Raw genomic sequence first — 18,700 nt, forward strand, 5'->3', positions numbered from 1 at the left:
TGGGGATCTATGGTTGGAACCACTTGTTTTTATGACTAGCATGTGTAAAAAATCTCCTTTTGAAAATGGCTGGATCCGCGCCTGATTATAACACATTGTTTAATAGAAAACAAAGAATATGAGGTTTGAATCCATCCAAGACAAAAAAATCAGTACATGCACAGCACCAAAAAAATACACACTAAACATAGGAATAGCGCTTTCATTGTTTAGCAACTTGATATTGTTGTTATACGACCGCAAACATTTTTTTTTTGCTTGTATACTGGTATCACGACACGTTGCGTTGTCGTCGTTGAAGTCGTCAGCGTCGTCTGACGACAGTTGGTTTCCGGACAATAACTTTAGTTTAAGAACATAAAAAGCCATGACATTTGAACACGAGATTTATAACCACAAAAGGAAGGTCGGGATTGATTTTGAGGAATATGGGCATAACGGTTTAGGAAAATAATGCTTATTTTATATTATATAACTAATATTCTACCACGAGGTCTTCATTTTAACAACAACTAAATGGTAAAATGCTTTTATTTATTTGTTTTTTTATTCTTTGTATAATAATTTATTATCGTTTAATTATCATTTAAACTATAATTATTCTTAACGAAAATAAACATAGTGTGATAATTATTATGAAATTCAATTTAACTTATTGTTTGAACGTTATTTGAAATGTCAAAATTAAAAGCGTGAATTTGTTTTATATACTGAAATGGTTAAGTTTTACTATGGAAGAAGTGAACGTTGGAACTACATGTATCTCGTAAAAAAGTCCTTTATATTATCGAAATCTTCTTAAATGTACAGTTGCTGCCATTTGATAATTGTCCTCCCGTACTTTAATTCGACATTGTTATGCCCCATTTAAGGACATTATGTTTTCTTGTCCGTCCGTCCTTTAGTCCGTCCGCCCGTCCGTCCGTCCGTCCGTTTGTACGTTCGTTCGTTCGTTCTTTCGTTTGTCCCGCTTCAGGTTAATGTTTTTGGTCGAGGTGGTTTTTGATGAAGTTGAAGTTTAATCAACTTGAAACTTAGTAACATGTTCCCTATAACAGGATATCTTTCTAATTTGAATGCCAAAATAGAGTTTTTTCCCCTTTTTAAACCTCCACTGAACATAAAAAATTATACTGCGGATGGAGCATACGTGTACTAGGGACAATACAATCAAACTGTATAACACCTTGTTCACATTACACACAATGTACATGTATATCACGCATTCTCCATTTTAGTATAAATAATTAACTGCATATTATGTCATAATCTGTAGGATTATATTTCCCCCTTATACATGATGCATTGCTAATTAAGTTGATTCATATACAATTCCTATTGGAATATATTATGTACAGTTATGTTTAACAATATTATTGATTTCCTTTAAATAATAGATAGTAGTCAATATGTCAACGTGTTCTTTTATTTCTCACTTAATTGATCCTGAATAGGTAGAGTGATTTTAATTGAGGGATAAAATGGTTTTGTTCATGTCTGTCATACATTTTTTGTATTTGTGTTTCGTTTTTATTGATTGGTTGGGGATTCCTTTACGCCGCATCAGCAAAAAAAAAGCAATATCTCGACGATTAATGTTTTTCGTAATTTGATTTGTTACACAGTAATATGTTATGCCGTAAGTTTCTCAAATTGAATTATTACATATTTTTCATGTCTGGCCTTTTATATACATGTATTTATAGCCAACTATGGGATATGGGCTTTGTTCATTATTGAAGGCCGCATGGTGACCTTTGGTTGTTAATTTAGGTGTCATTTGCTCTCTTGTGGAGAGTTATCTCATTGCCAACCATACCACATCTTCTTTTTTTATATATATAAATACGGTATGTTTATTCCTCATTGTTGAAAGCCATACGGTTGGCTATAATTGCTTTGTACCTAAACTTCATTTAACTTTGATGTATACATGTATCATTAGCAATCATACCTTTATGTTTATCTTTATATTGACTTCTAGAAATTTGAAGGAATTCAATACAGGAATTTTTCAGCGATTTCACTTTCAATTTGACTCAATCCATTTTATAAAAATAGCCTATTGGTATGATTATAAAGGAACCATTTATACCGTTGTCCGTCACTATCAATGCTCATTTTCTTTTCCGTAAATCGATTCAAAATCAATTCCAGAGTTTATTAACTTATCAAGGTAAATGTATAACAGGTGCTTTGAAATGTACAGTTCTATATAAACAATCACATCACATGACCGTTTATCTTAACACGGACAACAGTACATTGACAGACCAGATAAAAATTACAGGTATTTTTGTTATAGAATGTAAAATTTAATAATAATATCAGTTATATTATTTTAATTGATTATCGTCTCTCTTAAATCTGTACAGATTGGCTTACGTATACAAAAGGTATATTTTATGAATGTATTGTGTAATTTTATATATCAGATGAGACGTAAATAAAAATATTGAATTGAATTGTTATATCTAGAGAAAGAAAACATCCACCATGATGTGTTTGTTTCTCATTACAATTAATTATATTCTTGAAATTTTAGATGATTGATTTCTCATAAGAAATTTGTTATTATTTTAATTATTTTATTATAATTGTTACTTTTTTTTAAATTTTTTATTATCTTTATTATTTTTCTATGATTTATCTTATTCTACAAGTGTTTCTCATAATAATTATGTTGAACTTTTTTATCGGTCAGAAATAATAAAATCTAAACAAGGACGTAATAGTTTCATATTACGTAATTTATTTTCTCTCTCTTATGCTGCGTTTATCGGTAACTATCAATGATTATTTATTTCGCATATAATAATGAGATGACCTGACAAATTTGACTTTTATTTTAAATATACAACATTGGGTTTAAGCGTGAGAAAAGTGCTTTAGACTCGCATTTTGTAAACATATGTAGCAATTTTTGTAAATGACAACATGTATATATGCACAAATGCAATATGACAATGTGTATGCCCTATCAACGATAGTAGAGGGGCATTATGTTTTCTGGTATGTGGGTCCGTTCATTCGTCCGTTCGTCTGTCCGTCCCACTTCAGGTTAAAGTTTTTGGTCAAGGTAGTTTTTGATGAAGTTGAAGTCCAATCAACTTGAAACTTAGTACACATGTTCCCTATGATCTGATGTTTTTAATTGTAATGCCAAATTAGAGTTTTGACCGATATTTGATGGTCCAATGAACATAGAAATGATAAAGTGAGAGGGTCATCCGTGTACTATGGACACATTCTTGTGGGTTATGTTTTCAGTATTCTGTATAATATCGTATTGCAGTTCATTGAGATCAACACCAAAGCACGTGCTTTTATAAATCATAGTCGTATTTATTCTTTTTATATGAATTCAGCTTCCTCAAAACAGGCACTAAAAAGACTAAAAAATGACATTTAAGCACCCATATACTATTATAAAGCCAAGTTTATGAGTTATATATGCTAAAAAAAACCAATTTATATCTTTTATTAAATGCGTTTATTTTTAAGAAGTTGCCAAGTAGACATCAGCGGGCCAGGCTGACATGTAAACGTTTTATATTTGTGTTTGATTTCCCTCGAGAGGTATTTATTCTTGGTAGCGTCATAAAATCCGCTTAAGGAAACAGTCCCCATAAAGATCGATTTAAACAAATGCATGTATGCTGTTTAATATTTAATAAATCATATACATATTAAATAATAAAGGATTTTTTTCTTCTAAGAACTGGTTCTTCCTTATTTAATCGGAAACACCATTGATTCGGAAAACTGATAACTCTATGGTAATTAAATTAACGGAAACTGTTAAGATAAACAATGAAAGGGAGTAAAAAAACATGTGACTGAATTTACAGGACTAAATATGAAGACTTAAAACTTCATCATATGTTTCATATATAACTGCATGATTAATTGACATCGGTGGCTAAGTGGTCTAAGTAGTTCTACTATACTGTAATCAATAGCGTGTCAACACGAGGTTGTGAGTTCGCACCCCGCTTGTGTGGGTGAACTCGACTCTAATCTTAATTGACTAGGATTGTCAGTTTCCCTATCGAAGGTCGGTGGTTTTCTCCGGCATTCTTGCATCCTCCACCTATAAAAACTGACCTCCACGATTTAGCCCAAATGTCTTGCTTAAAAGTGCCGTTAAAACACAAACAATCAATCAGAATATCAAAAAACAAATAACAAAAATAGAGCTGCACTTAGAGCGAAAAAAATATATTCTGACTCAAACATAACCATACCCCCCCCCCCTTTCCCCGAAAAAATTGTAGCTCCCTTTAAATATTATTTACCTTTTTACCATTTTCTTTAACAATTTTTGTTTTGCCGATCTTTTTCCTTTATTTGTTGAATATTTCCTCTAAACTATGTTATTAAGGTACCAGTTGGTGTGCATGCTTACAACTTAGCTGAACCTGGACCCAACATGTAATATGACATCTGAATACGTGTAACGTTTATACAAGTAAAACAAACACACACAGTGTGTGCATTATTGAGTATAGATTTTAGCATTTTAATTATCGTGATGCTTTGTTTTAGGCAGTACGTTGATGTTTGGCTTTTTTAAAAATAGTTTTACTTTCCTTTTTCAGTTGTGTTAAATCCAGATGAATAACAAAGAATGCTTTGGTGTGTGTTGCCTTTTAACGATAACTTTGATGATTGGGTGGCAAGCAGGAAGATATTTTGATCAAATGCCGGTAGCCATTTTGAATGTCAATCAAACTAGGACAAAAAATGCACTTTTCCCTTTTACACAGACAATAAATAAAATTATACCAAATACTTTTTCACAAACATCCCATTCTAAATATAATTTTAAAACAGGAGTTCACGTATTCCGTCATGACCTTATAAAGTGGAATGCAGACGACAATATTTGTGATAATCTCCCGCCAAATTTAAAGAAAGCAACTCTTCATACAGCTCATGGTGATACGCCTATTTACGTCCATAATCCAAGTGAGGATATTCACGTGAGCGGCAGCTTAGTTCGTTCAAGAACATGGGAGCCACATTTACTTAATTTGATGGCAGGTCATTTGCGTAAAGATCCAGAATTACAATTTATTGATCTTGGAGCAAATCTAGGTGTATTTTCTCTCGCCATGGCTAAGTTTGGGAGACAGGTGATTGCCGTGGAACCTCTTTCAATAAATTTACATCGATTCTGCGCATCAATAAAGGCGGGAAAACTCACGGAGAAAATTACTATTGTTTATAATGCACTTTCGGACAAACGAGAAAATGTGTCTCTCGGTATTGATAGACGAAATGTCGGCGGAACATATATTGTGAATAATAAAAATATGAATAAAGTAAAAGGTTCATCCGTTGGCGGACAATATAAAGATATTGTCATGACAGCGAAGTTAGACGACATTTTAAAATTACCCGGATTTGATTTCAAAAAGGTCATAATAAAAATGGATGTGGAAGGATACGAAAATTTCGTTTTGAATGGTGGTCAAAACTTTTTCGACCAAGTGGACGTCCAGGCTGTATTAATGGAATGGATGTGGCAGCGAAGTGGTAATGCTGCTAAGGAAATCCTGGCATTTTATGCTAAACGTGGATATAAACCGTACACTCCTGGCTCCAATTCTCCACTAAAAACGTCGCTTTCTCATGCTTGGCCAGTTGATGTCATTTGGAGGAAATCTTGAAGGTAATGCTTTCATAATTTTAAACTTTTTTTCACTACTATGAATTTTATATAAAATATTATTTACATACAAGGCGGATCACATAGGGCGGGGGGTGGGGGCTGGCCCTTCGTGGGAAAAATTTGGTTGATTATAAAGGGAATCACTGAAGCGTGACTGGAGCGCCCTCCTTTTAGATCAGTCAGCGACCCCCCTTACAAAAAGTTCTTGATCCGCCACTGCAGTTTATATTTGAAATGTGAAGAATGGGTACATTTACTTTCTTTTATTTAACATGCACTTTTTGAAAAATTGAGACGTCAACTGAAAATTGTCGTTTTGAATGAATTGATAATACAATGACAGTAACGTTATAATCGTGTAAGGTAAAATAAGAAAGGAAGATAATACTGAACCAATATACACTCAAATACATAAAGATAACAAACTAGGTTATTGTCATAAAATATCTTTAAAACAAAACAAATAGATAGAAATAACAAATATGATCCCATAAGCGTATGCATGTCCCAATCCCCATGTGTAACAGTTTGTTTAGTGAACTGTAAACGCCAATGAAGGTAAGCTCAAATCTAAATGTTGATATTTCATCTTCAGGACAATGCAAGACCAACCCCTATACACACATGTACAAAATATAAGCACACATTTAACATGTTTAATTTAACGCACATGTATACACAACGCTATAAAAAACTTAGTTGTTTCGTCTCTCAAAATTTGAGCACTATATGGTTCAAAAGTTTGATTTATCCGCACATGGCATCGATATATGTTAGGTCGCTTTGCTGTTAGTGTTAACATTATAAAGTGTGATGTTGGCGTTATTAAACTTTGTTTTGTAAATTGAAGTCTGATTCGGGACGTTTATATTGGCATTACGAATTTTACAGTGCATGCTAAGTTTAATCCTTGACCTCTGTTTTTCGCTGTCATTTTATAACTTCTAACAATCTATTTAAAATTTTCACTATTTTTTGCTTCTTGGAGTTAAACAAACAACAATCGGTTACCGGATATATATGCCAAGATGGAAGATGATCATTTTACTATTTTATTTAGGGGTTTTCCGGGAAAATATTGAAACGTGAGCTAGTTTAAAGCTTCACTAGTTTGTGCTTCGAACAATATAACGTGTGATGTAAGCGCTATTAAACTTTACAAATTTGTAAATTGAAGTTTGAGTGAGGTCGTTTACATTAGGATTATATGCGTTTATCATGTTTATATACGACAAACTTATGCCTACTTTACCAAAACATACCACAAGATATAAGTACAACTAAAATTGTCGGTAAGGTGTTCATTTCACTGTTTCAATTCGGGGTTTTCGGAAAAGTAAGGGACGACACCAAAAGATCGATGTAGGAAAAAAAAAACAACTTAAATCAAATAGTTTGGGGGTGGGGGTCAACGTTGCTGCAAGTTTTATTAATCTAAAATCGATTTTACATATATCCCTATTGGTCAATCAATTTTTTCCAAATTAAGTTAAGAGGGGGGTGTGGGGGTCAGTGAAAAAACTATGTCAATTAAGTTTTTTATCCTTCATTGAACTTTTGATATCATCCCTAAGAAACTTGCGCTAGTTAAAAGCTTATTCACTAGTCTGTACTATCACAAGGCAACAGCCTACCTATTTTGTACACTAACCACAAGATAAAATACAACTAAAGGTTGCAGGTTTTTTTCCAGATACAAAATGTATACAACTGGCAATCAGTGGTCGACGCCAACGCAGGTTCTGATGACACCAAACTGAAGATGGATGTCATAGTGTCGACGACATACCGAGCCAGGCCGAGCCTTACCGAGCCTAGATGTTACACAATGTGTTTTTGGTTGTGAAATCCACGGAAGTGTATCGTTTCTAGTGGGGATTTATTTAATATGATTGAAATTCAGATACATGAGCTAGTGTGTCGACACTTTGCTTACAGTAATGTGACAAAATTCCTTTATACTTTCTGTTCCAGTAATAATTTAATCAGCTAACTAATGTTCAATCCTTTCATTTTTATGGTGTGTATCATTAAGATTAACTAGATTATCCCGAACGGAAAGTAGAACGGAGCATTTTCTGATAATTGTAACTAAAGTGTGATCATATGATTTGTATTTTGCTAATACAGTGTATTTTGTGTTATCCGACACACTTGGGGACCATAAAACAATATCGGATCAAGCAGGAAGTCTGAGTCAGTTTTTTTCAGCAAGGATAGGCATGTTTTGGGACCTTGTGTTGGTTAATGCAGTTTGTTGGAATACTCGGATGTCTGATTAGGCAAGTTACACTGTAATGGGATTAATTAACATGGACGTTTTACAGTGATATAATCCGTCAGTCATTATTTAGATATAAAAACATATATTGTACGATGACTTTCTTGTGACTAAAAGAGACGATATACAGAGTGCACCTATTATATCAGCTTTATGTATTAACATATAACGGGAATATGAGAAAAGAACATATTCCTAGCAAATTAAGGATGTAGTCAGGCTAGATTAAAAGAAATCTGGAATTTAAAATTGATACTTTTAATCAGAAGAGCTTAATTAGTTCAGGAACAAAATAAGTTAAAAATACTGTTAGGTTATGGAACTCTTTTTCGAGATATTTGCCTAAGAGCGAAAAAGACTGACATGAACTTTTATCTAATATTTAGCGTTGTCATTATTTGAATCTAGTAGTGTAAACAAAAATCTAAATTCTGCCTACATTTTGGTAATGACATTTCATGAGTTTTTGTGTGACATGGACCAAACTACTTTACCTTGTATCGTAGGAAAAAACCCACGGAGTCAAAGCATCTGACAAAATTCCTAAGTCTGACATGACTACATCCTTAACGGTTAACTGACTGAAAGTAACCCAAGCAGATGGAGAATGTTGTTTTGTCTTGCATATGAATAAAGGGAAACATAAGTTATATGTCAATTTATACGCATTTCAACAACACAAAACACTAATCAAAAGTATTCACAAAATTACCGAACTTGAAGGTAAATTCAAAAAGGAGAAGCTAGTCTACAAAACCTGCCACAACTAAACTCTCGACTATATCAACCAACAGAAAGACTGGAAAACAACTCCGATATTCATGACTGACTTAGTACAGATATTCCCGACGAAAGTGTAGGATTTAAGTTGGTTAAATAGCTAGCTACATTTTGCATGTGCGTTAGGCCCATTAAAAATACATGACAGTATCGTTGGACAATTAAATAGTACAAAATGAAATTTTGAGTAACTATTACACGTATTTTAATTGCTCTTTTTACACACATCTATAGTCATAACCAGGAAACATTGGTAGGGGTGTTCTCCGACCGCGTTGCATCGTCGGGGTAGAGTAAACCGGTACTATCGGAGTATATTGATTTGGTACCATCGGAGTAGTTGAAATTGGTACTATCGGAGAAGTTGAAATTGGTACCATTTGGCATGATTTATTTCCAAGGCACCCGCAATGCGAATATCCACAGAAAACTCCTTCCCCGACTCTATTATAGCATTTGGCTAAAATAAAATCAAATATTGACTAGATTAATATAACATTTTGTTGTTTATATACTACTGTAGATTCATTATTTTTCGCTGTATACCAATTTTCGTTGATTTCGTGGGTACAGGTACAATGTAAACAACGAAATTAACTATTCAACTAATAACAAAATGTCTATATGCTTGTAAGCAGACCTCGGCATTACTACGAAATTTAATATCAACAAACATTCAGGTGTTCCTTTATCCACGTAAATTGGTACCAATGAAAAAAAAATTAATCCACAGTATTATTTGTATTTCTTTCTAAACCAGATACACACGAAAATAGGCAGCATTTCTAAAAAGACTATCAAACAATTCGGTTGAAATTCATAATCGTAGCATAAACCGACAATGCCATGGTAAAAACAATGTCATCGATAAAAGCAAGGCTCTGTGTTAAAACCGATTGCAGAATTTGTTATTTAAAAAGCATGACACTTTTAGAAATTACTAACATAAAGTTCCTAACCCAAAAACAGTTATTAACCTCCATAAGCGTGCAATCTGGAAGAGTCATATCTGGGATCAAAACTCTAGAAAGAGACGACTTCACCAAATTTGTTCCCACAGGTCGAAATTAAAATGAATCCACCTATATTATACCAATGTTTTTTTTTTTCACATGTTGATAATCTTTACTAGATTCTAAACTAAAAGAATAACTGATGTGTAGTTTCCTCGAAATTATTTACAACACCTTTTAACAAAAAATAATTTGTTTTAGAAATACTCGTATGGATTGAATACACATCCTAAAAAATAGGAATGGGTGAATTTTCCTTATTTGCGTTTCTCACAGAGCTGGTTTATTTTATTATTTGCACATTATATATTCTTTATCGGTTACTGAAACCGTTAATCAACACTTTTACATAATTATTCTGATACGATATTAATTTAGCGATCGATTAAGAATAAGCCGTGATATTGTAATATTCGAAAGATTGAGACTTTTGTTTGGCAGTTTCTTTTATAGCAGTGAGGGTTTTTCTTTCAACCATGGTATTGAAGGATTTTCCTTTATCCTTAGCATTGAAGGGTGTTCTTTGACTTATAAATTTTGGTTAGTCTCTTTTGATTTTTTAACATTAAGGTGGTACCCAACTAAAATTAATTTGACTCGTTTAAATTTCATAAAATTGTGACGTATATACTTTGTCCCTTTCACAAAAATATAAAAATTTCCAATAAGTTGAACCACCGTTTTTTTCAGAAAAATTACACTGGTTATATAGCAGTTTTATAAATACTAATTTTGATCATTTAGAAGCTTAATATTCTCTTAACAAATTAACATAATTAAAACGTTTAGCTGATTTTACAGAGTTATCTCCCTGTAATAGTAAAATTTGCTCTTGTACATGCGCATGTATGTCATTAAAATAATTATAAGGTAAATTAGTTCTATATTTATTTTGGTCCATGAAAATGAATACTGTTTTCTGAGATAAGAACTTTTATAAGTTAAAGAGTAAGAAGGATTATAATGCGGTTAATGTAAATCTAAAAATTTCTAGTTTCATGATTCGGGGTTTGTTTGCTTAAAAAATAATTTAATCAAAGACGTGATTTAATCAAAGTTGATTTAGATTTTGAAACTATGCAAAACTTGAAACTGTGACAAAGAAGCTCTACTGGGGATTCATTTATTTCCGCGGATATCAATTTTCGTTGATTCATTGCAATTTCGTGGATTTGCCGAAGTCTGCATACAAGCCTATAGAACATTTGTATTTCGTTGAACATTTGAATTTGTGGTTCACCCTTACCCACAAAATCTACGAAAATTGATATCCCTCGAATATAAATTAATCCACGGTACATTAAACTTACATCCAATGTAATAATCCCCAAATGGACCATCAGAATGAGGCGTTGGTGTAAATTGCTCGAGGAAACGTTTACTCATGATTGGATACTTCGGTACTTTATAACAACATTGGTTTGTATTGCAGTCAGCATTTGATAAGCAGTGATAGTTGGATGGTAATCGTGGTAAGATTGGTACGTCTTGGCGTGTACCACCACTTGCGTCCGTTGTTACTATATCATATGTAGATAAACTAATAACCTGAAAACAAAATTTATGTTTTACTTTTTCCACTGTTTAACTTTTAAGTCTTTAGTCTCCAAGTAGCTAGCCGTGATCACGGTAACAAACTTGAAAGCTATCACACAAACTAAAAATAAATACAACCCGACACTAGTCAAACCGACCACGAAGTTACATTCTTCGTACTGTTTCACAACATCTTAGACATGTTAGAGTACTAGGGTTACAGATTATTGTAAACAAAAGAAGATATGATTTACAATGCTGTTATAACATAACCAACATTCTGTGTCATTTTGGTCTCTAGTGGACAGTTGTCTCATTGGCAATCATACCACATCTTCTTTTTTATATAAAGGTTACACTTATGTATTTATGTGCTATGCTTTTCATTAATGCACGATCACATCTCTAATATTACATATATATTCATCAATGCACATTTATCTACATTGGTATTAAAAGTCCTTATACTGTATATCTGCTTTAGTTAGTTATAGGTTATGCAAAGGTCGAATGAACGTTTCCTTCTTTTATATCCAATAAACATAAAAGACGGACTGGATTTTTTATTTTGTTTATTTTTTACTTTGACTATTTGTCTCCATCTTATTTATTTTGTTCAATTTTGTCCATTCCTAATATTTGACTATTTGTCTCTAACTCATTTAATGTGTCCATTATGTTTGATTCCTTATATTTGTGTATTTGTCTCCGTCTTATTCAATTTGCCCAATACTTAGATTTTCTATTTTATATTTAACATGTTGTCTCTATCTAATCTATTATGTCCAAAAAGTTTCATTCCTTTCATTAGACTCTTTGTACCTATTTTATTTTGTGGGCTCAATATTTTTCCATGCCGTAAATTTGACTTTTTGTCCCTATCTTATTTATTTTTCCCTTTTTTTTCCATTCCTTATATTTGACTATTTGTCTCTATCTTATCTATTTTGTTTAATATTTTCCCTTCCTAACATTTGACTATTTTTCCCTAACTTATTATTTTTTGGTCAATATTTTCCATTCCGTAAATTTGACTTTTGTCTCTATCTTATTTATTTTGACCAATGTTTTCCCATTCCTTATTATTAGAATTGGTAACAGCATTGACAATTGTTTTTGACTAATCGATTTTCAGCAGCTACACAGCTACTTTGCATAGGTTCTATTTTTGTATCAAGAATCTGTAGTACTGGAAATGTACTTTTTAAATACTATTTTGTTACATTGAAATTGTTGTATTATTAAGGTACCTGTATTTTACAGTACTTGATTTGTACTTGAATTTTAATTACTACAGATTTTAGGTTGAACCGGTACATTTTCAGCATTTTGAATCTCTTTAAGTTATGATTTTCAAACATGGAATAATGCGATCACTGTTAGAATTGTTTATGTACAAAGATTTTTAGTACAAATCAAGTACTGTAAAACAGAGGTACTTAAATAGTACAATAATTTTAAAGTAAAAAAATAGTACTAAATATTAAAAATAAATTTCCAGTACTATATATTTTGAGTACAGAAATAGTACCTATGCAAAAGTAGCTGTGTATAGTTTAATTATTACTTACCGTGACCGCCAATATTGTTTTCAGACATAACATTTTGTACTTGTAGAAGCTACTATGTTTGTCGGATTTATTCCATTGAGATTTATCTTTTATAATGTGTAATACACAAGGATTGTCTTATCGTATAATTACCGGATATACAGATATGAATATAAGTGATAAGTCAATTTATGGTACACATGCGTGGGTAAGAATGATATACCACATATGCAGATGGAAAAACAATTGAAGGGTAGGGCCAATTTATCTCACCTGTAGGATCCCAATCGGACATTTGTTTAACCCACATTTGACAATGAAAGAGAATACATTTTCAAAAATTATTAACAGTTTTCGAACAGCGGCATACTACCGTTGCCTTTATTTACCTCTTTAATGATCGAAATACAATTTTTACATGGTGCTTCATATTTCTGTTAACGACAATGCTGTATTTTACCATTTTTATAAAGTTTTGCATTGATGGTCATCTCTTATCAAAGTCTTCCAATATGTACTCGAAGCACATTACATAATTTTCATGCGTATACTAGTACTTTGTTTTGGTTAAAGGTGTCTTTTATTCTCTTTTTAACTTCGTACTTTATTTGGCCTTTTTAACTTTTTTGAATTCGAGCGTCATTGATGAGTCTTTTGTAGACGAAACGCGCGTCTGGCGTATATACTAAATTTAGTCCTGGTATCTATGATGAGTTTATTTATCAATTGATCAGATAAATGATAAAAGACACAATCGGTGGCGATTGCAAATTAAGGGTTACTATAATTTAGTCACATGTTAACCCCTGCACAAAACGGTTGTTAAACTCAAAAATACACATCACAAAATATATGTGATACTAGTTAGTTATCAAAGGTACCATGATTATAATTTAGTACGCCAGACGCGCGTTTCGTCTACATAAGACTCATCAGTGACGCTCATATCAAAATAGTTATAAAGCTAAACAAGTGAAACTACATTTGTTTTTAGGAAAGATTAAAGGAGATTTAGCATCACTGAAGAGACATGTATTGTCGAAATGCGCATCTGGTGCAGGAAAATTGGTACCGTTAATGTTATTAGCAATCGGTTCTAAAGTGCATATCATTCAGAGGAAATGTCCTTCATTGGATCTGTTTTGGAAGAAACTTTGAATAGAGAATGGACAATAGTTTTCCTGGTTTTCTCATTTCAAATCACTCAATCCATTAAAAAAAAATTGGTATTCTTATCCGTTGTCGGATGTTTTTTTAAAGCTCCTTTTGTCTGATACCAAAGTCACCATGCAATTGCGACTAAAAGAAGTCTCATCACCTTCAAGGTTTACTAGTATTATAACAGCTGCTTATTTTCTGATGCGTAGTTGTATGCACATGATGCAGTAATTTCTTTAAGGAAATCATGACGGGCAACATAAGTTACTCAAGCTCTACAATTTCGTCTTACCAAATATATACTCCATATGCATGCGCTATTAAAAAGCTGACATGTCAAATTGGAAAGACGAAATCTTTTCCTCGAATCATTTCCTTAGCCAATCCTACTTGTCAGTTTCGAGATGAATCAATATATGAGAAAATCTACTCTGTATAATTCTGGGGTATCGTAATTTCTGGTTCTGTTGAGTAGATATGTTCAGCATAGTCATGACAATTTCAATTATTTAGTGAGAGGGCATCATTTAATACATAAGCGAAACACGAGGCTTACAAACAAATGCTAGCTTCCTTCCAGTATTCCAAGAAGTTCTTGTGTGAAGTGTTCCTCCCATAGATAAGGGGAAAATGCTTAGTAGATGTCAAAGGATGTGCTTCTTCACTACATTTTTTTGTGTAAAAAAGAAAGTCGTCATAAGTTTATTGAATTAATTATTTGCAAATTGCCTTACTTTTAATGTATATATAAGGTATACAATTTGTTTTTTTAAGTTTAGTCATTCTGTTGTTCCGTAGATTTCCTCTCATAACTGATGTGTTTCCCTCAGTTTTTGGTTGTGATCCGGAAATGTTTTCGATTGATCGATTTATGACTTTTAAACAGCGGTATACTACTGTTGCTTTTATCTATATATCATATTAGAGTGAATTATCCTTGTAATTCCTGCAATGTGTTTGATTATCTAAACAGGGAATATGACCCCTTAGCCTTGTGAAGGTCAAACAAATCAAAATGGTATTAGGTATTGATGTCAGGACACTCGAGCAAAAATCTGAAAATCTTTTATGATACTCATCTTTATTGGTTTAAAATTATAAAACTTATTTTTATAACCATGTTTACCTTTCCTCTGAATTGCTCATGCGTTAATTTTCTTGATATTGATTTGTACACTTCTTAAAATATATTTTGATATAAAATCAGAATTAAATGTTATCATGACGTATGCTTTTCTGAGGACGCGCGTCGTGTAATACGAACGACGTATATATTACGTCTTATACACGTGATGTATGATGTCATTGATCACCCTTATGTAATGAGTTTAGTACAAGTATGAGTTAAAGTCTCGTGACGAGAATAAATTAGCTAAACAATTGAACTTAAACGGAATAGTAACTTGTCTATATCTTGTATATTTTTCTTTTGAAAACTTTGATAAGGTAGGATAAATTATGCGCTGTTATGGTTTCACTTACGCCGTGAAGAGATAATCACACCTTTCGTTTTCTGAAATACTTAATCTGTAAAGTGTGATTTTAATGTACATAACAGTCTATGAATATCTTTTTTTCTATAAATACTTTTAAATATTGCACATTTTATATAAATTTAGAAAAATGTAGAAATAGATAATATTATAAATGTCGTCAGGGTTCATGAGGGTAGTATTGTAAAATTATCAGTAATCATGATTAAGGAATTATGCATATTATGAGAACAACTATTGTATTTTGTTTACAGTCGGAAACCTGGTTGAAATAGAACAAAAGAATCGAAGCTCTTTGTTAGAGAAGGCGATAAATGCTTACTGTAATGTTTACTATAGTGACAAAAATTTCAAAAGTTAGTAGAAACAAACAAAATTACCATTTTCTTCCAAATTAAGAAGTGTTTTATTTTAAAAACACCATTTGCATAAGTTTTCAATTTATTTAGTACGTAGTTAAGCAGAACAATTAGATATCAAGTCGACGACATGGGTATCTTTCAAGTTGGATGTAGAAAATGCATAACCTCCGAATTAAAAAAAAAAATACCACGGACGGAAAACATATCAATCTATTAGTCCAGTAATTTTCGTGTCTGCCCTTCCATTATGTGACTCAAGAAAAAATTCAAAAAATGGGTAACAATTGTATCGAAAAAGAGGAAATCGAGTGCACCTTTTTATGTTAGGGTGTGTTTGAGTTGAATATTTTGTCTTGATATCGTATAAACAAGAATATTTCATACATCATCTCGCTTCAGATTCTATCATTTTTATATATCAAAGCTACAGGTTGATTTATAACATAAAAAATCACAGTACTAAAAGATGAAATGTATGGGTCAAGTGAAATACCTATCTAATGAATAACAAAAACAGAGAAGGTGTGTTCGAATAGCTATTTTTTACTGAAAATACTTGACGTTGGATGATGAAAATGCATATCTTCGAAAAATTATAATTTTTTGTGTGTGCAAACTAGGGTTTATAGTCTTCAACCACTAAAAAAATCTAGTCTGCCCTTCCACGAATTATTTAAGTAGAATTTTTTATAATGTTTATGAATTTTCGGAAATTCCACCTGACAACCGATCAGACAATAGTTTTAAGTTGAATAAATGCAGACAAGATCATTAACTGATGCTCATTAGCTAGTTGATACATTTGTTTTTTAAAATACAACTGACATATAATGATCGTAATGGTTCAATGTGGATAAATTTATCGATTTCCGAGAGCAAAATTGGCAGCGCGTCATCCCTACAATGGCTTCCATTTCTACGATTGTGAAAATGAACTGGCGTAATGGGGAGATAATTTTGACGAAGTAGACTCCTGACTGTTTTTATATGAATTCAGCTTCCTCAAAACGGGCACTAAAAAGACCAAAAAATGACATTTAAGCATCCATATACTATTATAAAGCCAAGTTATATACGCTAAAAAAACAAACTTATATCTTTTATTAAATGCGTTTATTGGCAAAACTTTTAGGAATTTTGGTCCTCAATGCAATATATATATCCTTGGCATTTCCTTGGAAATGGATTAAACATTCAAAAACCCCATTTCAAATGTATGTATTGACTTAAAGCGTGTTCAGCCTTCTATTTATAGATTTCAAATGTATGTATTGACTTAAAGCGTGTTCAGCCTGCTATTTATAGTTTACATGTACTCCACATCATCTTCAAAGTATAATCTCATAGTACACAATTATAATGTTTCAAGTAAACAAAGACACATAATATATTAATCAAGGTAACCAAAAGTAAAATCACAAAAATACAGAAATCCGAGGATAATTCAAAAAAGAAAATCCCTAGTCAAATGGCAAAATCAAAAACTCAAACGATCATATTTTTGACTTGGTACAGGTATTTTCTTATGTCGAAAATAATGGATAACACCGGACTTTAAACCTAGCTAAACATCCCGCTTGTATGACATTCGCATCAAATTCCAATATATTGACAACGATGTGTGAACAAGTATTTTCTAATCTGTGCATGGTACCTGTTTAATCCATGTATTAAAGCAACTAGACAATTGGGAGTCCATTAACAACAAGAAAGCAGTTTTTTTTATAAAATAAAGATTAAACAATTTGACTCTTCTCTTAAATATTAATTTTATTGGTGACGATTTAAGTCAAGGTGGTGTACTGTAATTTCATTTTTTCACTTTAAATACTTTGCCAGTCGTAGAATCTAAAATATTTACTACTATTCCATTCCAAAATATTCACTTCTAAAAGCAGCTGTGCCTTTCTCATGTTTCTTCATCGCTGGATTCGGTAAGGTACATCACATGATTATTGTCCCTCCTATGGATAAACGATCACATTTTCCTTAAAACCATCAGCGACGACTTCTATGGCGTTATTTTATTGTGACGATATTTTACTCTTTTTTTACAGAGTTCCTAAATTTTTTCATAGATTTGGAGAAAACAAAAATCTGCCATAGATTTGATTTGTTTGGCGTCTGTAACGTCATATCTGCCATAGATTATGAATCTTCCATTGATATGGAACCCGCCATAGATTTGAGTCCTACATATATATATCAGTTTTCTAGGATTTGATTTTGATTAGTGAACCACGAAATTAAATGTTCAACAAATTTTGAATTCTATATAGGCTGGAATGAAGACAAGGCAAAATCCATTTCTTTATGTAAGACGTCATTTGTATTGCTTTTAAGCAGTTATATATAAAAAGAAGATATGGTATGATTGTCAATGAGACAACTGTCCACACGAGACCAAAATGACACAGAAATTAACGACTATAGGTCATAGTACGGCCTTCAAAGTCCATACCGCATAGTCAGCTATAAAAGGTCCCGAAATGACAATGTAAAACAATTCAAACGAGAAAACTCACGGCCTTATTTATATAAAAAAAATAACCAAAAACAAATATGTAACACATAAACAAACGGCAACCACTGAATTACAGGTTCATGACTTGGGACAGGCACATACATATAATGTGTCGGGGTTAAACAATTAATATAATATACAGTAAAAATGTATTTAAACAATGCTGGGATATAAATAGTATAAATACTATGTATAAAATATCTTGTTAATAAATAGTTTGCCTATTATAAAATCAATATGTCACTGTCTCCGTCAGACAGTAGATGTCGTGGTATTTCAAATGTTTCGTGCATCTATAGTTCCTGTATAACAAAATAAAAAAGCAT

General features: G+C 32.1%; 1 protein-coding gene across 4 annotated transcripts in view; it reads left to right on the plus strand.

Annotated features, from left to right (window-relative positions):
- LOC139495810 (uncharacterized) overlaps positions 1 to 9,229 on the plus strand; it is a 52,131-nt gene extending 42,902 nt beyond the window's left edge. For 3 of the 4 annotated variants that reach the window (XM_071284183.1, XM_071284187.1, XM_071284184.1), the window contains exons 2-3: positions 4,602 to 5,677; positions 7,371 to 9,229. In XM_071284183.1, coding sequence (XP_071140284.1) covers positions 4,617 to 5,675 — 1,059 coding nt within the window. In that variant the 5' untranslated portion in view covers positions 4,602 to 4,616 and the 3' untranslated portion in view covers positions 5,676 to 5,677; positions 7,371 to 9,229. Of the gene's footprint in view, positions 1 to 288; positions 520 to 4,601; positions 5,678 to 7,370 lie in introns of those variants that run through there. The other variant, XM_071284186.1, reaches the window with a different exon arrangement.
- Positions 9,230 to 18,700: the final 9,471 nt, after the last annotated feature.

The sequence above is a fragment of the Mytilus edulis genome, chromosome 11 (genome assembly GCF_963676685.1).
Source record: "Mytilus edulis chromosome 11, xbMytEdul2.2, whole genome shotgun sequence".
NCBI classification, from domain to species: Eukaryota; Metazoa; Mollusca; class Bivalvia; order Mytilida; family Mytilidae; genus Mytilus; species Mytilus edulis.